Source organism: Neolamprologus brichardi, chromosome 7 (assembly GCF_056152115.1).
Source record: "Neolamprologus brichardi isolate AB-2024 chromosome 7, ASM5615211v1, whole genome shotgun sequence".
Lineage (NCBI taxonomy): Eukaryota > Metazoa > Chordata > Actinopteri > Cichliformes > Cichlidae > Neolamprologus > Neolamprologus brichardi.
The window spans coordinates 16,371,585-16,384,913 of NC_142110.1; the positions used below are offsets into that span (position 1 = coordinate 16,371,585).

At 43.8% G+C, this 13,329-nt stretch overlaps 1 protein-coding gene across 5 annotated transcripts in view; it reads left to right on the top strand.

Moving 5' to 3' along the window:
• Positions 1-13,329, top strand: part of reln (reelin) — a 95,922-nt gene that overhangs the window by 54,781 nt on the left and 27,812 nt on the right. For all 5 annotated transcript variants that reach the window (XM_087843217.1, XM_087843218.1, XM_087843215.1 and 2 more), the window contains exons 5-19: positions 3,335-3,367; positions 3,473-3,551; positions 3,668-3,764; positions 5,011-5,062; positions 6,156-6,264; positions 6,724-6,964; positions 7,186-7,331; positions 8,950-9,101; positions 9,430-9,545; positions 9,945-10,153; positions 10,465-10,593; positions 10,688-10,797; positions 11,400-11,466; positions 11,672-11,905; positions 12,875-13,036. In XM_087843217.1, coding sequence (XP_087699343.1) covers positions 3,335-3,367; positions 3,473-3,551; positions 3,668-3,764; positions 5,011-5,062; positions 6,156-6,264; positions 6,724-6,964; positions 7,186-7,331; positions 8,950-9,101; positions 9,430-9,545; positions 9,945-10,153; positions 10,465-10,593; positions 10,688-10,797; positions 11,400-11,466; positions 11,672-11,905; positions 12,875-13,036 — 1,936 coding nt within the window. The remainder of the gene's footprint in view (positions 1-3,334; positions 3,368-3,472; positions 3,552-3,667; positions 3,765-5,010; positions 5,063-6,155; positions 6,265-6,723; positions 6,965-7,185; positions 7,332-8,949; positions 9,102-9,429; positions 9,546-9,944; positions 10,154-10,464; positions 10,594-10,687; positions 10,798-11,399; positions 11,467-11,671; positions 11,906-12,874; positions 13,037-13,329) is intronic.

The window sequence follows — 13,329 nt, forward strand, 5'->3', positions numbered from 1 at the left end:
TGATCACAACGCAACAGGGAAGGGACGGGTGGCCTAGCCTCTCCCACCTCCTCGCCACCCACCCAGTCTGCCAGCCAGCCTGCTTCCCTGGCTGAGTGCCATCTTGCTTGCCATTCCATATTGCCCAGTGGCACAAAAAAATGTGAGACCTTGGTTGTTGGTTTGTCTCCCTCGCTTGGCCTGCTGACTCCCTCCTGTAGCCATGTTTTCCCATATTTTCTGCTCTTAACTGTTCTTCTGAATTAAAAAAAAATATTTTTTCCAATTTTTGTTGTGTAGTTTTTGCTGGAATTACTTTCATTGCTAAACATTACCAACTGAGGGGGATAACATGTTAAAGAATAATGCTTCTAACACACTGACAGGAACAAGAAGTCAAATAAGCCTCTCTTGTTTTATGATTTTATTCCATTTTGGTGAAGAAGCATGTGTAGCGAAGAAAAACAAAGATAACGTGGGCACCGAGGTGTGAGTCTTACTTCTTTGGTGGTTCAGACCGTAGACCTGTGATTATTGTAATAACTCCAATTAGAGCTCACTCGGCCGCCCTGTTTTTGCTGAATGGACTGGAGTGGCTGCTATCTAACCTCGGAGAAGCGCCTCTTTTTAGTCACCGCAGATCAAAAACAACAGCTTCCTGCAACCTGGTGCGTTAGTAATTGCAACCACCGGTTAGACGAGAGCGACATGACTTCAAATGCACTTCGCGTCATCAAGGATGTGAGTCAGACGAAGGGGGGAAAAGCGCAAATAAGATGAGAACAAGGGAGTTTGGAAGAGTGGATGCAGTTTACAGGGTGGGGAGAAAAGAGGAGCAAGAGGAGATTAGAGCTGGAAGGCGAGGAGACGGAGGGGGAGAAGATTTAACGTGACTTGTGCCCCGCAATCTTTGTGCCAAGATGTCTGAGTCTGCCAAAGCTTATGCTCATTTAGTCCCCCATTGTAGCACCCCAACCCTGCTCATCAGCACCCATGTGCTTTGAGCACTGGTGCATTTTACTGAAATGGCACTCTTATTTGTTTCTTCTGTTTATTTGTGCATATGTGCATAAGTGTACATGTGTATTACAGAGAATATCAGAGAGGGTTGGGTCAGCTGTGGAAGGCAAAGTCATCTGTGTATGTGTGTGTGTGTCTTTGCATGCCTGTGTGTTTAAGCCCTGGCCAGGGAGATACAGGCATTAGCAGAGATGAGCTGCTAATAGAGGAGGCAGTAATTGAAGTCTTTAAGAAAGTGAGAGGGGATTAATCCAAGTGAAATGAGCACCACTGTCTGCTCTCGATGCGCAAAGGGTTAGGCAGGGAGAGACAGGACGGGTGCGGATGGAGGGGGGTGAGAAGGAAAGAGAGATTGTGATAGAAGAGAAGTGAGAGAGACAGCAGGAGAGTGTGATGAAGCAGGGAGAAAGAAAACTGTAAATGAGGCCTTTTTGGAAGCTTCAAGGGATTATCCACCCAAAAAAAAATCTTCTGGGCCTTTCTCCAGCCAAATGGCCTCACTAGATAGACTGGAGGAGATTTAGAAGGGTTTGTTTAAGCACGCAAGAGAGGAGAAGACTATACAGAGCAGAATTATCCACCAAGCAAGCGTTTGTGACTGTATGCCTGTTTGAGAGGATGGATTACGAGGAAATGAGTTTAAGTACGTGCTCTTTTCAGGTTGAATACGTAAGATCAGCACATGGCCGTGTAAACTGAGCACACAATCGTATGGATCATTTTTATTAGAGGTTAATAGGAATGTAAAGTAGATACAAGAAGCATGAAAGAGTCACACATGCTTGAACTGATGGCTTCTCTAAACATGTTCTGCATCAGCAGACACGGGAGGATTAGAAAATAACAAAATAAGATGGAGAAAGGGGGGAAACATAACCCTTTGATCTGCTTTTAATGGGCTGCATCACTAAGCTGGAGCTCTGGCCTTAGCTAAGCATCAGGGGCCACTAGAGCAGCAGCAGTGGTCACAGTCACTGAACCAGCTAGCTCTGTCACACAGGCCACTTAAACTTCTACAGTCAGCATGAAACTTTGCCACCACTGTATGAATAGCAAATCCACTTCTAAAAGCCCGCCATTTGGATCCAGTGGCGAGAAATGAGGGCAGCTAAAGAAAGTGAAAGCTGAGCTTAAAGTAAAGACGTTTCCAAAGCCATTACAATTGTAAGAACACTTTTTTGTATAATCCCTCATCTCTCGATTCAGGTTCCGTTGTTTATAAGGGGCTTTTAAGTGGGCTTTCTCGAATGCTTGAAAGAGAGTCTTAAGTAACTCAAAGTTAAACTTTGGAACAAATCCACGCTGTGCTATCTTAGACCACCTTATCAGGTGGGCAGGCTCATCCTGGATGAGAATACAGCTGGTTATGTTTCATCAGTCAGGAGTAAGGTTGTCTTAAAACCCCCCACCATCCCAGAGCAGAGTAAAATAGTGCAGCGGAATTGGTGAGATCAAAGCCTATTTGCAATTTAAAAGTAGAAATGAATCTCTCTAAGTTGCATGATAGCTTTGATCAACTTTGGAGATTTCCATAACCTAATAAAATAAAGGTGTGCAAACTATATTCTAATTTATGATTGCAGTTTGCACCAGTATCCTTTTTAATGCAGGTCTGAGTTTATGCACAACTTTATTTGTCACTTCTTTCCTGTTTTTTATTAAAGCATGAGCACCAGTTAGTGAAAAAAGCTTCCATTAAGCTAATCTATCAAACCTTTCCTCAGTTTGATTTCTAAAGTTTTAAATCCCACTGTGTGTCTACGTATTTTTCCTCCATCTGTTTCAGCACAAAGGTCACATCAAGGCTTTGCGACTATTTTTTTAAGACCCATAGTTGATTCATTAAATCCTAACAGTCATGACTTCCCTCCATTCACCTCCTGCCTCTTCTCAGAGCTGCGTATATACCCCAGGAGAGATTGATGGTTGAGTGTTGAGTCTAGGCAGCGGCCACAGATTACAGCACACAGGGCGCCTCTGGGGAGGAAGGCGGTTAATTGCCATTGAACCATTAATCATAACAGCCCAGCCTTTCATTACTGAAAGGAATTAACATCAGTAGGCAAGAGACTGCAGCCATGGCTGACCAGGACACGGCGAAAGTTTGTTTCACTCAGAGATGATCGCTCAAGATTGGTCCATTTTCCTAGCTTCTTCTGACAAATACACACGTGTGGTCTGCGTGTTTAGTTTTGTCCATGATAAAAACTCATTAATGCACCCTTCTTTAGCTCTTTGTGATCAGTAAGCTTCTGCTAGATTCAGACGCAACATGATAACAGACATGCAGGTATAGCTTAGCAACACTCACTCTGATCTTCTCTGTCTGTTTCAGCTCCAACCGAGTCCCCACTGAGACCGAGTCTTGGTCAGTCTGCATTCCACTTCTTGCTATTGTTTTTTTAAAATAAAATTGATAATGAAAAGTATCGTACAGACGGTGTCTAACAGTGAGCATGTGCTTCGTGTGTAGTGGAGCTTCATGGAAAACATGCTGTGCTGCGTGACGACTTTGACTCCAACCTACAAGGAGAGCTAGACCCCAGCATCTGGTAGGTTAAAAGGTTATGACTCCTCTTGTAATGTTGGGGTGCAGTCACTGTCACTACTTCTGCACTGTAGTTTGTCTAACAGCTCGGCTTCTCTTCTCTCCTCTCCTCTCCTCTAGGTCTGAGTGTAGCAACTGTGAGGTTGGAGAGCAATGTGGCGTACTGATGCATGGCAGAGCGGTCACTTTCTGCGAGCCCTTCGGAGAGCGCGAGCTGGTAACTGCCATGTTTGACCACACTGCAGCCGCTGTACATTTTACGGCCAATTGATCACACATCCAAAGCAACCACACAGTCGCCACAACTACACTGGCAGTAAATTACACCATGCTTGCTCTAACCACAGTTGAGTCTCATGTTTAAATTTGTATATTCCATGAACACTGTGCACACACTGCTAACGTAGGAGATGCTTGATTGCGGTGAAGGAAGGGAAATTTACCTGACCTGGTTTTTCTCGATGGGACTTAATTTCCGTGGGGATTAATTCAGGAGTAAGCATGTACCAGATTTTGCAGTTTGTTTAACGTGTAAGTAAGAGCAACAGCATTTGTTAACATTTGTTAAGCATATGTTAACTGATGGTTAGATGAAATCAATTCAAATATGTTTTCTCAGTTTTTACCTCAGACAAACACAACTAAAAGTGAACACTTCCAAATAAAACAGTCTCGTACATGCCTCTTGAAGCATCCTTAAGATGTGCAGAAACAGAAGTACAAAGTGGTTTTGGTGTATTTCATGATTTCTTTGTTCAAATTAAATTTTTGATGTCAACACGCCACAAACACCCTCTTTAAATCCCTTTCAAATGCTGCTTACTACGACTGCTTGCTTCTAGTTATCTACCAGCAACCTGTTCAGGATGCTGAAGCACCTGTTTGGCATTTATCCTTTTGCTAAAACTTCTCTTGCAAACTGCAGCACAGCAACTGTTATACTCTGAACACACTATTGTACAGCAGAAAACAGCAGATGCGTTGGGACACAACAATCGTTTCCATGCTCTCTTCCTATCTTTATAAACTCGATTTCAGACTGTTTATTCAGTTGTAGGAGATTAAAGCCAGGCTTCAGCATAGAAGTATTTAGTGGCTCGTGATGCTATTTACTTCTCTGATAAGCATTTGCTTTGTTTGTCACTCTTCCAAATGTTTGATGCCGCTGCCTGGCAGCTCTTCTGTCAAGCGCAACAAGCGTGCGCAACCAGAAACACAGAAACATTTACACACAGTGACAAATAAAACAACATCAATAATGGCAGCATACATTCATGCGCACTCAAACAAACATTTAAAAAATAGACAAAGTGGTTTAAGGTCTCAAATGACACCAGCGTGATTACTCTTAAACTGCTAATCCAGCACAAAAGATTAAAGAATTCTATAATATATTTACAAAGCCTAACTTAATGTAACTATTTATCCGCAATATCCTAAATTGCCTTGTGTATCCTCCCCAGACTACTGTACCTCTGAACACCAGCACTGCCTCAGTCCTGCAGTTTGCCCAGGGTGAGTATTAAATCTCCACATTGTAGACAATAACTACATTCAGACAGCTTATGTGTGGGATATTTATTTTAACCTTGGTAGCCCTGTCTTAACCAGTCAGTGCAAGGATCCCAATGGCATCCTCAGGAAACAAGCATCTTTTCCACTGTTAGATGTCAGGAAGCCAGCCTGTACAAACTGTATTCGACCCCCTCCCCTCTCCCCCGTCACAATAATGAATGATTTACAATATTCTGGAAAGACACCCAGAAGGCCATGGCAGAGTTTTTAGAGGTGCTGTATTTTTCATGTCCATTACATGCATCCGCCAGTTCTCATGGGAACGTGACTAGGAGGAAATAAGAGTACATAATGTAGAACATTCTGTCTGGCTGCACTCTTGCTTGAAGGTCCTCAGTATGAATTTGTGTTGCGTATTGAACAGTTTAGTAGAGCAGTACTGTGAAGTGGCAGCGGGTTAATGCATGGCTGTATTCAGCGGGGATGTAACAGCATGGCGCAACATTTTGGAGGCATGGACAATACACACCGTCGGTAAAGTGGGAGGAGGGGGAGAGGAGAGGAAAGGTAGGGATGCTGTGGGGGTTACCTGTCTCCCTCCATTAGTAGCCTTTGACCCTCCCTAATCCCGCAGCACCCACACGACACCATATTTTAAAGCGGTCCAATCCCTCTCTGACTCTGTAAATAGAAATGCGCAGCAATAATGACACACACATACACGCGCACGCACACAGATGAACAGTTTCTGGCTGGAGTTAGTACTGTCGTCATTCTCTGACTTCTCCAGTCATTTCTGCCCAGCCCCGTCATTCAGCTTCCTGATGTCACTGAGCCCTGTTAAGCTGCTGATCAGTTCCACCATGACATCATTTAGACATTATTTTTCCATTAATGGAGACGATGTGGGAGCAATCACTGGAAAGACAGCCATTGCACATCTCGTAGCCTCACATGCAAAAGCTCATTGGCTGGCTGGAAACAGCTCAGCTGATGAAAAATAATAGCTAAACGGCACATTTTGGAGCTTCACCCTCAACACGAGTGTTAACGATCATATACGTGTGTCCTCTGCTGATGTTTTGTTCCTCAGGCTCAGGCTCCTGCCGCTTCAGTTACTCAGACCCCAGCATCACTGTGTCGTACAGCCTCGGTGGCAACACCAACACCTCAGATGACTGGATCACACTGGAGAAGATCAGGTATTTTTCCTCCTTTTCTTCCTTGTTCCTCATCCCATCCCACAGTCCTTCCATCTGTTACAAACACCCGCCCTCTTTTTTTTCTCCCTTGTTCACACCTCCCCCTCTTAATTTGTCATCCCTCTCCTGTTTGCCTCGATGATCCACCTGTTTTTTAATCCCTCTCTCTCCCCACCTCTCTCTGTTTTGTCAGCTTTCAAACATAAGCATAATATAATAATAGACTTCTTAATACAATATTTAGCAGCACTGAGTGGATGTTTTGCTTTCACGTAAACACTTCAACTCATTCTTAAAGCTGCTTTTTAAAGCTGCTGTGTCTCTCCTTATTTGGTTATTTCAGCTACATTGAAATGATTGATGATTGTTATTTACTGTGTAAATACTGAACATCATTTCAAAACCATGACTTCCACATTTAGAAAGTCACTTGTTTTTCTATATTTTATTTTCCTCCAGAGCTCCTACCAACAGCAGCACCATCATCCACCTGCTTCCACTTCCACACTCCGCCAGAGCCGATGGAGTTCGTCTCCGCTGGTCTCAGGAGGCCCCCCAAGGCCCTGAAGGCTATGAGTCCTGCTGGGGGATGGACAATGTGCTTCTGGTCAACGCCGCCCACAGGACCCCCCTGATGGAGGAAAACTTGGATCCCCCAGACACCGCCAACTGGCTCTTCTTCCCTGGAGCTACTGTCAAGGTACACCAGTCAATCAATGCATACTCAAGGATTTTGTTTCCCAGTCATTTGCTTAGAAATGTGGTCAAATGCTCAGATAGATTAAGATTATATAAGATTATCTTAGATATATTAAGCAAGAAACTACAACAACTCCAGTATGAAAGCAATAAATAAATGTAATCATGTGGTTGTATAAGTGGCACAGCGTCCTATTTCTCATCTGTATTCTTATTGTCCAGCATGCCTGTCAGTCAGAAGGCAATGCCATGTATTTCCATGGTGGTGAGGAAACTGGACACAGCTTTGCCACCACCAGGGACGTTGATCTGCACCGTGAGGAGGGACGGAGCTACTGGGAGGAAGACTTTGAGAGCCCACCGTTAAAGTAAGTCAAAGTAGCGAGTCATTTGATTTATACCTACCTTAACAAGGAGTTTGATCCACTCCAATAAAGCTGAAACAGTAAACTGAACTTGGCTTCCAGACCAGACTGTTCTGTGTCATTAAAGGATTAAAAATGTCCATCCCCCCTTTACTGAGTTATTTGATTTATATTTATCTTAATTTGGCATTTTTTTCTCCTGTTGTTTCTTTCAAAGGTAGAGAAACAAAGTGCTTTACATGCACACAAAAAAAACCACAATCAAGGAAATGTCAAGTCAAGATGAATGAAGAATTAAAGATTTTTAAAAGCTTTTTTAGAAGATACTGAGAGAGACTTTACTGACAGGGAGTTTCATCCACCGCAATAAAGCTGAAGCAGTAAACTGAACTTGGCTTCGAGACCAGAGTCTTCTCTGTCATTAAAGGATTAAACTACAACAGAGCCAAACCACGAAGGGCTGAAAGAGAGTCAACAGAATCATAAACGGCTATCTTATGCACGATGTGATTGGATCAGAGGGACGGGATATTACCAGATAGATATTACTGTGTCTATGTATACACATAAATGCACTGACACCTGTCACTTGTCATATGTCAAGCGATTAAACATGCAGTGTGTCGCACAAGATCAAGTCAAGCATGGGGGCCGACACAGGTGAACGCCGTGCCTCTGACTGCTACAGAGATGGCAGTCCATCTGTTCAGAGTAACACACACACGCGCGCCGGACAGCAGAGAGCACTGTCTGAAGCGCTGCAAGAGGAAGAGAGATGAAAGGAGAGAGATGATAGATGGCGTTACTGCCAGGGAGTGATTAACAAGCTCCATGCACCGTGTCTGTCAGCATGTTTTTCCATTAATGAGAAGGACCGCAAACAGGAGTTTGCTTCTACAACCGCCCCGCACCTTCACACCTCCTTGCAGCATGCCAACATGCTGCACTGCATGCTAGCTCTCACCCATCAGGCGTCAGGCACTGAAACATGTGTGAAGTAGGCAGGGAGATTTTTTTCTTTTCTTTTTTTTATTCATTTTATTTTTTTACGTTGAAGGTACACTCCGCTCTGCCAAGTGTCATTTAACTTAACACTGGCAGTGACAAAGACACAGAAAGTAGGGAGTGACAGAGGGAAAGGAAAGGGGAGAGGAGATAGAAGCCGGCTTCTGTCAGAACTAATGAGAGTCCTCTCTCTACTGTGCAGAAATATGTTTGTGCATGCATGTGTCAGTGCGTCCTGCATGCCTCTACCAAGTGGCTTAAGCCATATTTCTGACACCGTGTGTTTGTTTAGCAGTTGTAACTCTTTCCTGATTTCAGGAAAACTCCAGAGGGAGATGCAGGACTTTTTAAAATTATTCACAAATTTTAGTCACTGCTTATTTTTCCTTAATAACTCTACTGCATAATGGTTAACACAGTTCAAGACGGGGAGGAGACACAAATCCCTGCGAGTCAGCAGAGGGTTGTGTCAGGAGGGGCATCCTGCGCCAAATCAAACATGCAGGTCCATCTAAGCCCTTTGTGAGAAATAGAGCTGCCTTTTTGATGTAAACCTTTTGTGTTTAGATCAGTCTTTTTCTCACAAACCCTTCACTCCTTGTTATTTTTCACTCAGCTGGGACATAGAGGGTGCCGTCTATGGGACCCAGTGTGGAGAGATTGAATCGGGCTCAGCGCTAGTGTTTGACAGAGAGGGCCGGAGGCGAGTGTGCACCCCCTACCTCGACACCACGTCTTACGGAAACCTCCGCTTCTACTTTACCATGGGTATGGAAATCCTCCATCTGTATACTCTCTGTCTAGCTGTAAGTAAAACTGAGTCAGTTTTTATTTATGTAGCACCTTTCAAGATAAATACCGCAAAGTGCTTCACAGGAAGAACATCAAAACAGAAGCTTAAGCATCAAAACAAAAGTTACCCAGAAGCAAGTTTAAAAAGAGGAGTTTGTAGCTGCTTTTTAAAAGAGATCACAGAGTCCACAGAACTCAGCCTCAGAGGAAGACAGCTCCAGAGTCTGTAGTTGCAGTTAATAAACCACGGTGTGCAAGTGTTTTTGGCATGTCTATAAGCATAATAGGGCATGTTTGTGTGTAGGTGGTGTGGACTGTGAGCCGGGAGAATTCCATGAACACGACGTGATTCTGTTTGGACGGTCTGAAGGAAGGAGGGAGCGTGTGGTGCTCGACACCCTGCCGTACTCTTCTTACAGGGTGAGATACACCAAAAACTGGGCATGCATAAACTTTGTTAGCCTGAAGCGCTCTGTCTGATTGAATAGCATTAGATTAACAGCTGTGAGGCATTTTGATAACCGATTATCATTTTTAAAGTAAATATGTTGTTTACTTGTTTCAGCTTCACATCTACAGGATTTGCTGCCTGCGAGTCGTACAAAAAGTGACTATTTTTGTACCAAACTGCTTGACCAAAACAAGCAGTTTGATCATTAGAAGTGGCCTTTTGTGACTTTTTTTAGACCAAGCAATTAATCGACTGACTAAATAATTAGCAGATGAATCAAACGTAGAAACAGTCACAGTCACTGCCCTAATTTTAGCCTCCCCTGTGCTCTGCTCTCTTCACTGTATCCACTCTCTTTCTTCTCGCAGACTCCTGCAGTGGTATCTGTGGCCTTGCCGACTGAGCTGCAAACACCCGTCACCCAGTTCTGCTTGGAGCAGCGGTCACATGGCGGTGCCAACCGTCACGTGTGGGCCGTGGACTTCATGCAGCTGCTCCCCGTGCTGCCTGGCACCCACACACATGTTGCTCAGTTCTCCATCAACCTGGGCTGTGGCTCCTACCAGCCTGCCAACAGGTGTGACTCATTGTAAACTAGGCCAGGCGTATTGTGAATGTGAACATCTCCATTATTTTCAGTCAAATACATGACATTTTGCAGCAACAAAGGAGTCTCACACATGCCAGGTCACTCAGTTATTTTCATGATGCATACATAAAACTAAAAGTTCTGTTTATTTAAATCAAACTGCAGCCCTCAGATGTATTTAAATGTGGAGTGAGGGATGGTGGAGTTAACACCACTCACACTGACGTAGTTTTTACCTAATTTAAGTTAAGAGAAGCAATTTAGGTCACTGAGATGTCCTCTGATCCTTTTTATTTTAGTGTCAGTCTGGAATTTTCCACCAACCACGGTCGTTCCTGGTCTCTGCTCCATACTGAGTGTCTGCCAGAGCTCTGTGCAGGACCCCATCTACCTCACAGCACCATATACTCCTCCGACAACTACAGCGGGTATAAATCAGTGTGCATATCTCCATGTGTGCACCCTTGGTGGGGGGGGGGGGTTCCTGTATTTCTTTCATCTTACTATTGTTTGTCTGCACAGGTGGACCAGAATCTCTATTCCTCTGCCCAATGCCGCCCTGACAGAGACAACCCGGTTTCGCTGGAAGCAGTCTGGCTCGGGAGCCGGCAACATGTGGGCTATAGACAATGGTATGAGCTGCACATAAAGGCCAGATTTTCCTTATCACATGTTCCATTGAAGTATATACAGATTGTGCGTATGTGCCAATAGGGCATGATGGAAATATTAATTATGCAAATAATGTAACTCAACAATAAGCAGTATAAATCAACATAATCAGAGCTGCTGTGCAAACTGTGCTGATATATGAAGTGCTGATGAAAATTACTCAGGATACCATGCAATATATTTGGTGTCTGCACAAGTGTCATGAATAACCTTTATTTTAATTGTCCTTGTTCAGATGTGATATATCTTAGTGACCACACATTTGTGGTTTATGCTAACACCATTATACATGATGTGATTAGAGTATCTATTCATTTAGTAAAGCAGATATTTATATATTTAATTGAATACACACATAAAAAGGTTACTCAAACTGCTACTGCAAACAAGTCCCATTACTTGGCAGCCACCTTGATTACGCCTCTGGGAAGTTACTTGGCTCTTTGGGGGACAGGGGGAGGACAACATGTCATCTCTAGCTTTACATAAATCAAAGAATCTCAGATGGATTTCCATCTGAGATTCTTTGACGATTAATTACAATTAATTTGTTTCTCTTCAGTGTATTTCGGTCCAGCTTGCCTTCGTTTTTGCTCTGGAAGAGGACATTGTTCCCGCACCGGCTGCAAGTAAGAATCCACTTTTTATTAAACCAAATAAATCCAGAACAAGCCTGCTCATCCACATGATGCCTTACAGCACCAATAACCATTCAAAATTAATCAGATCGTACATGTTATGTTTATGACTTATTAACGAATTCTCATTATTTCCGTCTTTTGTTCTCATTGTTATCTTGTGTATCGTCTCCTGTCTTTTTCTTTCCTTTCCCAGATGTGATCCGGGTTTCAGCGGTCCAGCTTGTGAGCTTGCTTCCCAGACTTTTCCAGCTTTTCTTTCTGAGGGTTTCTCCAGCCCACGCCTCTCCTCCTACCATACCTTCTCCTCACTTCGTGGGGCTGAGGTCAGCTTTGGCTGCGGTGTGCTTGCCAGCGGAAAGGCTCTGGTTTTCAACAGGGACAGCAGGAGACACTTGGTCACGGCTCCACTAGACAGTTCCCAAGCCAGGTAATTGTAGTACTTATATACAGCAGAGCAGAATGGAAATGTACTGCATATAGAAACATGAGCAGAGAAATCAGGGAGCACAAGTTTTGCCAGATTACTTTGGAAAACTGTGGCTTGTCTTCAGCAGGTGTCTGTACCTGTGATTGATACTGCAAATGTTCCAGGCAGCCATCTATTCTCCCTCCTCCTCTGCCCACCCCTCATTCCCTCATACTCTGTATTCCTGTGCTCCGAGATGGATTGTGATCATGGGGAGGACTGCAGATGAGAGTGGAGATGAAAATATGAGAGAGAATGATAGAGAGCGAACGATGGATTTAGATATGGCATCTGTGTTAGATTGATTATGCCTGTTGCGGCTCTGAGTGTGCCACCTGATGGCCATATTTAATGCCAGTTTCCTGGCTGATTGAGTGAACAGCTGCCTGGAAGAGGAAACTGCACTGCTAATGAAAGCACAGCTCAACCAGCAACAGAGAGCGGGGGGATGACTGGCAGCTCAAGACAGATGATGGAAATTATAATAAATTTTACATTAGTATAGATGAGGATATGTCTGCCAAAACACAAATAAACATAAGATGACAGAAACTCGCTCTGTATTGGGACTATTTACAGTTTACATGAATACATGGGTATAAACTGTGACTCTCATTCACACTCTTGCTGAGTGTTTTTTTAACCTGTCTCATTAAGTTTTCTCTTCATTCATTTAATCATCCCATCCATCATCCACCTCGCTCCCACCTCCTCACTCTACGAGTGTCTATTTATCTGCCTTTTTAACCAACTCTCTCTGCTCTTTGAACACACTCTTTGTGACCTAGGTTTTCTTTTTCTCTAATTTTTCAGTGTGCCCTCTTCTGTCTTTCTGTCATTTCCTTTTTGTACACTTGTTCTGTGCCGTTCACCGTGCTCCTTAACCAGCTGACCCTACTTGTTCTCGCTGTCATCTTTGATTCCCTGCAGGTATCTGCAGTTCACTCTTCGGCTGGGCAGTCGGAGCATCCTGAGCTCATGTCCTGCTCCAGACCAGCCAGGGGAGGGCGTCCTGCTGCATTACTCCTCAGACAACGGCATCACCTGGACCTTGCTGCAGCACTATGCATATCAGGGCTTCCATGAGCCAAGGTACTTCCTATATTTAAATCTTTTATTTTCTCATGAGTGTGTGTCTCTTTGTGCGAATGGTTGTAAACCAATAGAGTTTCAGTGACTCCATTAACACATACGTATGTGCTGTCAATTTTGTGCTGGAGGTGTTTGCTGCTGGGACCCATTGAGACAGTTAGTGGCATCTTTGTGTGTAATGAAGAGTGGACAGAGTGGGCTGGGTTTCAGCTGTGTTCAGCTTATGTCACACAGCTCTTCATCTCCACTAGAGAGGTCAACAGAGGACAGTGATTCAGCAACTACGTAATGCC